Source organism: Heliangelus exortis, chromosome 3, assembly GCF_036169615.1.
Source record: "Heliangelus exortis chromosome 3, bHelExo1.hap1, whole genome shotgun sequence".
Classification (NCBI taxonomy): Eukaryota; Metazoa; Chordata; class Aves; order Apodiformes; family Trochilidae; genus Heliangelus; species Heliangelus exortis.
The window spans coordinates 94712155-94723647 of NC_092424.1; the positions used below are offsets into that span (position 1 = coordinate 94712155).

The 11493-nt window shown below is 41.0% G+C and overlaps 1 protein-coding gene across 4 annotated transcripts in view; it reads left to right on the forward strand.

Moving 5' to 3' along the window:
• Positions 1 to 9772, forward strand: part of ERICH1 (glutamate rich 1) — an 89181-nt gene extending 79409 nt beyond the window's left edge. For all 4 annotated transcript variants that reach the window (XR_011725399.1, XM_071741794.1, XM_071741793.1 and 1 more), the window contains 2 exons: positions 6745 to 6822; positions 8587 to 9772. Coding sequence is in view for 3 of the 4 variants with exons in the window: in XM_071741794.1 (XP_071597895.1) it covers positions 6745 to 6822; positions 8587 to 8762 (254 nt within the window). In the remaining variant the exon portion in view is untranslated. The remainder of the gene's footprint in view (positions 1 to 6744; positions 6823 to 8586) is intronic.
• The last annotated feature ends 1721 nt before the right edge of the window (positions 9773 to 11493 follow it).

An 11493-nucleotide genomic window follows, 5' to 3' on the forward strand; every position in this document is an offset into this window, starting at 1 on the left:
TAGAGCCTTTGTTTATATAACGATATCTTGCAGGTGGCTGTATCTTGGCCACAAATCCTGTTCCCACAGAACTTCTGCTGGCTACCTCATTATCCTGTTATTCTTCTTTTCTGTTGCCAGTTCCCTTATCTTTTTCCCATAGCTCATCTTTCAGTAACCTTGCAACTGGGCCTCAAGACCCTTAGTTTGCTCTAGCTAAAACTAAATAGTCAGGATTGCTCACGTCTGTTTTCTTCCAGACAGTTTCCCAACAGGGTTTTTTGATTTTCAGTTGTAAAATTATTAAATACATCCACACTCGTACACACCATAGTTATGGAAAAACTGACAGTGAGTTTATTCACCCAACTTCAAGTATTGCAGCTAGGCTATTGAAGGCATCCAGTAACTGAGGAATGAGGCAAAAATCAGTGTTCAAGAACATCACTGCTCATGATGATGAGGAAATGAAGAGGAAGGATTTGACAAACCTCCCTTTGTGAGGTGAAAACATTTGTATAGCTTCTTGCTGTAATACATACTTTTCATTTGCTTTGGTCATCTTAGTAGGTGTTCTTCATACGAACTTCACCTTGAATTCTGCTCTAATCTGTAGGGTGCAGTTCATGTGCCTGGCTGTGTTTACATTATCAGTGTCTGACAGCTGGAATACTGCATCCAGTTCTGGACTCCCCAGTTCAAGGGCAGGAGATTACTGGACAGAGCAACAAAGATGACTGGGGGCTTGGAGCATCTCTCTTAGGAGGAAAGGCTGAGAGAGCTGAGACTCCCTAGCCTGGAGAAGAGAAGGCTAGGGGGAGACTTTAGTAATGTCTACAAATATCTAAAAGGTGGGTGCAAGGAAGATGGAGCCAGATTCTTCTCAGCAGTTCCCAGTGACAGGACAAGAAGCAATGGGCACAAGCTGGAACATAGGAAGTTCCACTTAAACATAAGAAAAAAACCTTTACCATGAGTGTGACAAGGCACTGGAACAGGCTGCTCAGGGAGGTTGTGGAGTCCCCTTCTCTGAAGACGTTCAAAACCATCCTGGATGCTGTCCTGTGGAATGTGCTCTGGGTGATCCTGCTTTAGTAGGAGAGTTGGACCAGGTGATCTATAGAGGTCCCTTCCAACACTGACAGTTCTGTGATTCTATTTCTGCACTGGCTGTAGTCACTGTGCTATCAAGCATCACTTCTTTCCCTGATCTTAACATAAACATATCAACTAGGTAAGTTTACAACAGGGTCTTAGAGCAGCTAGTTCTGAGGCAGTCATCAAGCCACATCTGGAGTTAGGAGAGAGGGATCCAGCCCCACATGACCAGAACTGGGTTCCAGATGAGCTGTGCTTGTGCCTTTGTGATATACCTGTGCTGCTGCAGGTGAAAGTAGTGCTAATCTGCCTTTGCTTTGGAAATACTTTATTTATTTGTAAAATATTATGATTTTACTTTTTTTCCCTATAGTATCTAACATATAAACTGCAGCAAGTTCTAACATAAAATTTTATTTCATGGTAGAAGTTCTCCTTCCTCCGTAGCAGAAATTAACTTGTTTTTCTGCTATTAAGTCTTTAGCTGTTAAATTTTTTGACAGGGTAGGCAGGCTGCAAATGCAGGAGTAGCTGCTTGGCAGCAGTGCTGTGGGAAGTGAACAAATAAATTCTCAGTGGGAAATAAATGAATAGTTTAAGCTACTTCAGTCGTAACTCCATGAGCTTCAGCAACACAATCTCTTGCTGCTCTCTATCCATCACCTTAGATGGCTTTGAAGACTGAACTATCTATGTCTCAGCTCATCTCCACAGTGTTTCCATCCTCTGTTGCTGACAGTATTTCTTCCTGATGTCATCAGTGTAGTCCAATACATCTCCCTGATTTTGTGCTCCTGTGTATTGCAACAATATGACTAACATTGTCCCTATTCCTTGCCTGCCTTATCATCTTAAAATTCATTAACCACCTTCACATCCCTCCTTAATGCTGTGCTTTGCTGCAACGCCTACAAAAATTTGGAAATAATCTGACTGTGAGTGAGCTGAGAACATTGCCTTGCATGCCAAGCAATATATCCTCTTTATTTTCCTGGCCCACTCCATCTGTTGGAGGAGCCTCCCCATGGTTTGTAGGCTCTTTGAGGCAGGACCATCTCTTTCTTCTATGAGCTGGCCAATCCTGCTTCAGATGACAGAGCTGGTGTTTTAATTATCTTTGTTTTGGGCAAAATTCCTTTTAGCTTAACTTTGGTATATAAACGATGCACAGAATGATTTGTGAGGATGTACTCTCAGATCTAATAACTGCTGAAGTCAAAAAGTCCAGAATTAGTCATTTGGTTACGTGTAGAGGAAGATTTGCTGGTTTGTTTTCTTTATGTGGTTTGTTTTATTTATTGGCCTACAGCACTTGGTGTTAACTCTTGTCCCTCACAAAGAGTAGCAGTGGAAGATGTGAGGAGGTTCAGAATCCTGCTCATATTCCTCCACCCTGGCCTCTTTAAGGATAACGATTTTTGGAAAGTACTTCTTTAGTTAAATATCTGAATTATTCTCAAAATTAGAGCTTTAAAATAATACATGTTTCTGTTGTTGTCCACATAAAAAATTGAAATTGTGTATGCTTGCTGGGAAATCCTCTTTTAAAATGCTGCTGTATCATTGTGGAAGGCCTAGAGTAAATCAAGCTTAATGACCCTCAAAGCCACTGGGGAGTCTTGCTTTAAAACAGTTTATTGTTCAGAAATGCACCACACACAGACCTGCAGTGTTCTACCTGTAATCTTTATCCATTGTGTAGGAACAGCAGCTGTTGGGAGACAGCAGCTCCAACCCTTGAGCACAGAACAGGCTGCAAGTAAGTGATGCCCATAGGATGTACACTTAGCATCACGTCCCATGGTGTGCCATAACCTCCATGCTGCTGACAGACTCCTGTCTGCCAGTGTGCAGCCTGCCTTCCCCTGGCAGGGGGTGCCCATCACCCCCCACTGCCCATGGGACAGGATTTTCCCCTCCTTGGGGATTTTCCCCTCAAGTTTTTACTCTTGTGCTGTCATTCTTGTGGCCTTGCCCCACAAAGCTGGCCATGTGGCCATGGCTGGTTCTCATAGGAAGCAGCTGCCGTCAGTGGGAGAATCCTTTTCCCTGCTTATCCCACCACTGCTTGGAGTCCAAATAATAGATGTGCAGGGAGTGTAGCAGTCAGTCAGCACACACCAGCCCTGGTCAGAGGGCACCAGTGGGCAATAGCAGCGTCTCAAACAGGCCCCACCGGCAGTGGTTGGAGCAGGTCTCAATGAGACTTGTGTCCTTTCCACAAGGGATTTATTGGGTGTCCCTGCCTCACTGGAGGAGAGCTCTGAGGAAAATGCTCATCCTCATCACTTCTCTTCCCATCGGCCACTAAGAACTTTCCCCTTTTCTGTTTTCTCTCTCTGCCCTCTACTTCCACTTCTTCTATTGTTTCCTTTTTTCACCAAAAGCAACTCTCACTGTTACACTCCATGCATTCCATCAGCCACAGCCACCACATCTTTGTGCATGTGAACCTGTCTCAACATCCTTTGTGTAACAGCCACTAGTTGGCTGCAGCTCTATAGTCTGGGCTTCCACAAAAGTGTAAGAGAAACTACTCTCCCCAGCTGCCATCCCCTGTGGTTTCAGGCTCTCTACCAGCTTGCCTTCCTCCCCCCTCCCTGTCTCCCTCCCTCTGCTTCAGAATAGATTAAAAAAAATTAGAAATAGGGTTGTTTGAGATACAAGAAAGCAGAGGGAAAATAGCATGTCTGAATGTATGCAATGGACTGCCACAGGGATGAGAGGGTCCACTAGCAGCCAGAATCTCTTGAAAGGAGGTTGTAGTGAGGTAGGGATTGGTCTCTTCTTTCAAGTAACAAGTAATGAGAGGAAGTGGCCTGTGCCAGGGAAGGTATAGGTTGGATATTAGGAAAAATGTCTTCACCAAAAGGGTTGTCAGGCAATGGAACAGATTGCATCAGGAAGTGGTTGAATCACCATCCCTGCAGCTATTTAAAAGATGTGCAGATTTGCTTAGGGACATCATTTAGTGGTGGACTTCACGGTTGTTTGCCAATAGATTCAATGATTTTGAAGGTCTTTTCTACCCTAAGTGATTCTACAATGACAGTGTAGTTTCAGCCTAAACTTCAGAAGCATCTTTACTGGAGTGGTGAACAGCACAGGTTTGGTGTTGACCACAAAACCTATCGAAGAGCAGGAGCCTGAGCCCCATGGTACCACGCTGCCCCTGCTGCTTGCCACTGCCTCTGGTGGCCAATGCTGACATGAGTGACCCCGCACCCTGCTCCAGAGAGGCAGGGATGTGCTCATGGGCAGCACGGGCAGCACCGTGTGCTCTTCAGGGAGGGACACTTGTAATGTTGTGAGAAGTTGTTCCTGTTGATCAGTTCCTGCTGCATGTGGGAAAACAGCCCTTGCTGGTCTGAAAGGCAGAGGATTACAATGAAGAAATGTGTAATTTCATTATTGATTTCTCCTCTTAATGGAAATAGAGCACAAGGTGGTGAATATTGACAGCTGGGTTCAAAGTGTCCTTCAGCTCTAATTTTGGGTCGGGGAGAATGTCACTATACCATTTGCATTCATAACTGCTTGATGCCTATTGGAAAACCAGGTCTCCATCAAGCAGTGCAGGCATTAGCAGATGAATGAGGTGTGTAGTCTCCACTGCATGTGGGACCACAGGGTATTTCCTGAAAGCCCTTTGCTGTTCCTGCTTTTCCTGCTCCATTAGCTGGTCCCCTGGCCATGAGGGGCACATTCATCTTTGTGCTGTGGCACAAATTCTCAGTTCTCAGAAAGGAACAGAGGCAGCCCCTTGTTTGTTCAGCTTTCTCCTGAAACAGCCTGGGAGGGTTATTCTTTCAGAGTCCTTGGGGCTGTAATACAGATTTTTGTAACACCTGGAATTACAGAAGTAGTTTTACTGTGCAGCTGCATTTAATATGGTTAAGAAATCATTTTTAAAGACAGCTGTGGTATTCAGGGCATAGTCTTTCCCTTCCCTTCCCTTTTATTTTCCACACAAGGAAACCTGGTTGGAAATCTCTTTCTTTCTGAATGCCATGCCACAGGTGCAATTCTTTGAATGGAAAGAGTTATACAAAAAATGACAGAAATTTTTTGCAACTCCTAAAACTCTGATACTGCAGTAAGTCGTTTTTTCTTTAAATGCAGGGAAGGCTGGAAATTAAAAGGAAAAACTCAGCACGCCGTGTATTTCCAGAAGACCACAGACTCTGCAGCATTAGCCCTGTGCTGCTCTGGGCAGTGAGCCCAGGCCCTCTCCTATTTGTGCATGGTGAGAAACAAGAACAAGAAAAAAACCTCTTGTCTTTTTATAGTAGAGATGTTCATCCCAAATGCCTTTGGGCAAGTCCAATGGCTTGGATTTACTGATACGCTTTCCATTAACTACAGTCAGCTCCCAGTTTTATGTTGCCTGTTTCTTGCTAATACAATATTTCCTGTAGTTAAGGTACACAGCACTTAAGACTTAGCATGGGGTCACTGTGCAAGTTGAATATTTAAAACCATCCAAACAAATAAGAAAAATCCAACAGAATGGCAGGTTTCCCAGTTTCTTGCTTTTAGTATTTATATTGACAGTATAGGATGAGTTCAACTCAAGTTACCTTTTTGGTGAATGAGACATAGCACAGGGTCCATGTGGTATAAATGTGGTGCAGTGAGAGGAAAATGAGACCTGCCAGTTGTGTGCATGTAAGACAGAGCCTCAGAAGAAAGCATACATGTATATCCTTCGTATATAAATATATCCTTTATATATAACATTAATTAAGCACCTGCTGAAAAGTAAATGAATTATAAAAACTCTTGATAAGTGGTATCATTGTGTATTACCTAATCTGGAGTATTTCAAAGTATTTCTCCAAGAGATATTTCATGTTTCTGCTCTTTTACACCAGGAATATTCCTTGGAGAGCTTTAGGCTGCTGTAGCAGAGACTAAATAGATGTAATTTAGCACTGTTCTATGACACAGTTGTATTGAAAACTGATATGGACTCATTGTGCAGGCTGGTGCTATGCTGACTTAGACCACCTGAGGAGTTTTGTCTTGCATGGATGCAAGTATGACTGCAACTGGAACTTATTTTTAAATGTGGCTCCAAATAACCCTACTAAAGTACATCCTTTCAATCCAGGTCATGGCTGCATTAAGCTTCCTATCCAGTCAGGTTGACCCATGAGTATAAATGCGTGCTCTAAGTTACTAAAAGCCATCCAATCCTATTTGCATTGTCACTCTACAAGACAAAATGCTATCATGACCTCCTTTTTTGATGTCCATGGCTATTAATAAAGCAGGATTAGGCCCCTTTTTCAGCTGCTGCATTGCACTTTTAATGAGCTTCAGGCACCCCCAGAGAGTTTTCCAATATTGCAAGACATACCTGGCCCCAGCAGGACAGTCAGGGCTCTGCCAACCCCCTGGAGGTGCAGACAGATCCAGACAGATACCATGTGGCAGGTTATGCAACTCAGCTGGGCTTTATATACCCCTAGGACCTTAAGCATGTAAAGGGCTCCAGGGAAAAGAGCATCAGGTGAGGAAAGAATTTCTTCATGCTGTGCTCCTTAGAGTGCTTGTGGCATTGTAGCAAACCATAATTAGAATAAAACTCCTGTTTCATTAGGGAGTCAACTCGTAAAAAAACCCCGGGATTTTATTAACGTTTTGTGTGTTCTAAAATTGCAGGAACTGAAAATCTACGACTCAGAAATCATGGTTCTAACTCTCCGGAGAATGATACCTGGGTATATAAGGTTGTTACAGGTATGAAAATTCTGACTTTTTTTCCTGCTTTTAATTAGATCTTTGAAATACCAGTGTTTCTTTTGCTCACACTGATTTTATTTCAAATTATTTCATTACCAACCCAAGGGAATGCTGGCTTCTGGTGGGTTAACTTCGATAACATCTCAAAGAAGCCTTAATTAAGCCTCCGTTGAAAAGTAAATGAATTATGATAATTCTTGATAATTGGTATCATGCTGGAATACCAAATGTAGAATACTTGGAAGGAATTTATGTTTTTGCAGTGCTTAAACAAAAACTACTTCACCATTTTCTCTTGCAAATGCTTTGTGTATTTGGGGCAGTAGGAAAATGTTAATGGTAGAGAGAGTGATGGGTTCCTAAGTGACTCAAATGAGCTGTCAGTGAAGCAGCTTCTGGGGTTATGATAATGAAACCCCAAGCAGTATTGACCCCTGGAACATTAAGAGGCCAAGGTATTGATCACTATATGAAGAAAAAAAAAAAAAAAAAAAAACTTGCATAGAAAATGTTTTAAGTCAGAGAATAAACCAGCCAAAACCATTTACCAAGTAGAGCATCTTGCTTATTATTGTACTCCATACTTTGATATTCACAGAGTATCTATATACTTTCTGAACAATGTGATCTGCATTCAAAATTATAGACTAAAGTAGATGAGAGGTCATAGTTGGGTAGAGGAGAGACTGAGTTAAGGGTACCACGTTGGAGTCCTAGCAGTCAATTCATTTCATGTTTCCCTGCATATCTTTTCATATCAGCTTACATAGTAATTTTATTTGGAATGTCCTTTACCTTTATTTATTCTGCTGCTGAAGTATCCACACTGCCAGCCACATTTAGCAAGGTCAGTGCTCTCAGCTCTGATGATTCTGTGATTATTGAAGCTTATATAAAAAACCTAGAATCTGAAAGTGAAGATCAGGCTTCATGGAATCTGTCACTCCTGTAGGTGATGCCGTACTTTCCTTCCATGGACTGCAAGAGAAAGCATTAAAAATCTTTAAGGCCTAAACATAATTACATATAAGAAATGCTGCATCTGGAAAGATGCATGATACATTTTAATTTTTGGTGTCAATATGTATAGGAATTTGTGGTTTGCTCTCTAGGAAGTCCATGCAACTGTGTTTCTGCTTCAGTCACTGTATCACACATACTAGGCAAGCAGCATTAATTTGATGTACATTATGATTGTATTCAGATAATGAATAAATAGTTATTATCTTGTCATTTCCTGCTTCTTTGTTGGATTTGACAAGGAAACTGTTTTAAAAGTTGTCTACTTGTTCTAGTCCTACCTGCAGAGCTAATCAAAGATGTCACTGATCCCTTTTAGCCTTGATTTCCTGAATTAATAACTAACATTCAAGGGAGCATCACTGTGTTAGTAGCTAATCTATGAGAAGGAAGAGATCTTTGTACTTAAAGTCCCTTCTTTATCCCTGAGCCTCTACAGTTGATTCAGCTCTTCTCCTCTGCCAAGTAGCCAGAGGGAACTCCATTAAAGTCACCAAAATCAATGAGTTACAAATGAAAGAAAAATCATATCAGAAATGTATCCTTTCTTTTAGAAAGTGATAAAAGGGGGGCCTTCCAAAATGGGCAATACTTTGTGCTGAATACTCTTCATTGGGCAGCGAAGTCATACTATATTAAGTGACATGGGGAGGAAAAAAAGTGCTTTGTAGGTTCCAAAAACCTGCTTTTTGCCTTTCCCTCAGCTGAATCAGCATGTAACTTGCCCTGTGTCTCCCACAGACTCAAGCTGCAGGAAAAATCATTATCAACTCATCAGACACACTGCTGCACCGGGCAGCGCTGCTGCTGGGCATGTGTGGGATCAGTATATCCAGCTACAGCACCCACCAGCTAACTCGACAGAAGAGGCTTCCCTTGACCCATTAAGCTCTGCTGGGACTCGACCTGAGAAGTAAAGGCTGATGTCAGCAGTGCTGATGAGTGGCTTTTCTGCCTCAGTTACCCGTGTGGAGGTAATGAGATACTTTGCAGCCATGACTTCCACGTGCAAAGTTAAAAAGGTGGAAGAATCACAGACTTCTTCCAGAAAGAAATAAAGAATAAGGACAGCAGAGGCATTGGATCCCCAAATAAGACAATTGTACATGCAATGAACTGCTTTTGTTATCCAGTGTATACATAGAGAGTGATCTAAAGGTATAAAATATAGCTAAAACTGGAGTAGGTGTAAACATATTTATGGAGGGACCATGTTTCATTGCAGTTTTTGTAGATTGAGTCCTATGCAAAGACTGCTTTTTATAAGGAAAGTCAGAAGCAATATATTCATAGCATCATAGAATCATGATAAGAGGTAAACCAAGCAAAAATAATCTCTTGCAGAGCCTTTGTGCTGTTATATCTAACTAGATTTGTACATTTGTGTGTATTACAGATTTTGTACTCTAACCTTTAATACTGAATCTTAAACATTTCTTGATGCTTTTTGTGTAGAAACATTTCTCTTTTTTAACACAAGCTGGTAGTCTTCTGCAACATCAGAGATGGCCAGAGGCTATGTCATCCGTATGGTGTTGGGAAGAACCATGGCACCAGATGAGATAACTTTGTAGTTCTATACAGAAATTCTTTACTCTAGAAAATATCAGTAAAATACAGGGCTGGGTTTTGTTTCAGAGTTCTATATCTTATCATACTCCTCTGCAAAGCCCACTCATCCTATAATATATATTATGATTAAAATAAAATTAGGCATCGACCTTTTTTCCCCCCTCCATTTCCCTTGTTTTCTTGTTCTTCTTTCTCAATATGATACCTTATTCAGGAATGTTCTGTTACTATTGGTTTGCATTTTTCCAACTGTTCCCAGTGTTTTATGTAAACATGGTTTTGTAGGCTCTTCTGTGCATATGTTAGTGTTTAAAATCCTTTGTTCTCAGTTAATAAATACAAATATTATTTCTGAGGTTTTTCTCTGTTTAAAATTATTTCTCCTGTCAACAGTGTTTATATTCAACCACTAAGGGGCATCCTACACAGCTCAATATTTTAAGGTATTCAGATTGCTCATTGAAATGGTACAAGTACAAATTGAATTAGGTTGAAATTTTTGCCTTCTTTTTTTTTTAATATTTAATATTAAAATTTATAATATAAATAAAATAATATAATATAAATAATATATAAAAATAAAATATAAAATATTTTATAAAATATTAAAAAATAATATAATTAAACATAAAATTTAATATTGTTCTTGCCCCTGTTTCCCTCTCTCCCCCCTTAAAGAAATGTCTCTTACCCCCACACAACTCTTGTTAAACTGAAGAATAGAAAATTAGTGTTTATGAGGTCATTTTTTTTACAATGTACCAGACGTACCAGGTCACAAATTATCCCCTTCTGTTTATATTTAAAACAAAAACTCAAATACTGGAATATTCTGTCTTCTGCCTTCACCTACAAGAAATGAAACAAAATACTTGATCCTTTTGACAAAAGTAAGAATGATATACCTGGAAAGCATTTAATCTAATTGATTGAAGATAAGGTGTGGCTCATACCCACATCCCCAGTATGCTGTATTTATGGCCTTCTAATCAATTTATATGATTTGGGGCAGCTGTTTTTGTGTTACCTGAATTTCTGCCACCATGCAAGGTGAATGTAAGATCATTACCTGTTTTCAATGCCATTGCTATGCTAATGTGAACTCTTCTGATAGATAGATCAGAACTAAGTAAAATAAGAACTAGATAAAAACTAAGTATAATAACATGATGCCATTTTTAAGTATAACAATATAATTTTCAGAAGATCCACTAAAGAAAATAAATTATAAGTGGACCACTGAGATGCTCTTATTTTACTATATCATGGGCAGAATCTCTTGAGGAAATGCATTTTTTCCATGAGAATTGGTTTGAATAGTTTTGGAAGATGTATTTGGTACCAATGAAAATGACTGGAGGACAACAGTGGGGAACGGCAAATTGAATGTGGAGAGACTCAGCAAAGGTACCTGGGGCCTTAGGAGCCCCAGGAGCATACAGTGAAGCAGCAGAAAGGTGTAATTGAAATTTATTACAGAATGGATACATTTAAACTTGCTGATGATGACTTCAGGCCTGGACTAAAATACTGTTTTGGTGAAAAGTTGCAAATCCATCCATCAGGAGGTGTAAGCACCTATAGCTCACCTCTTTGCCCCTGTAAAACTCTAAATCCAAAATTTAGATTTCCTAAAGCACGTGCTGAGGGTGATGAACAGCTTTATGCCTTCACTGGCATCCCCTTCACTGCTGCAGCTCCCTGGGAGATCTGCTCTCAGGTTCCCCCACTGCCAAGTGAGGCTGGGGTACACTGAGCACCAAGACAGTGAAACCTGGTAGGGGGGCTCATCTGTTCATCTTCCCTGTGGCTGGAAGTGCACCAGTAGACTGAGGGATGCCCAAAATAGGACTGCAAGCTAACATCCCCCAGCCCCTTCCATCCTGTTGTTTCTTAGAGAAAACCCTATTTGGCAGAGGAAGGAAAAGCACCTGCACAGTTCTCAAGAGGGAATCCATGGTGCTGTGCCTGCCTTCTGCATGTTGTTCTGAAGGACTCGGATGGTCCTGTAGGGTCTTGACTCTGGCAGGATGCTCACTGTGTGAACCTGTCCCAGCTCTGCACCCACTGCAGCAA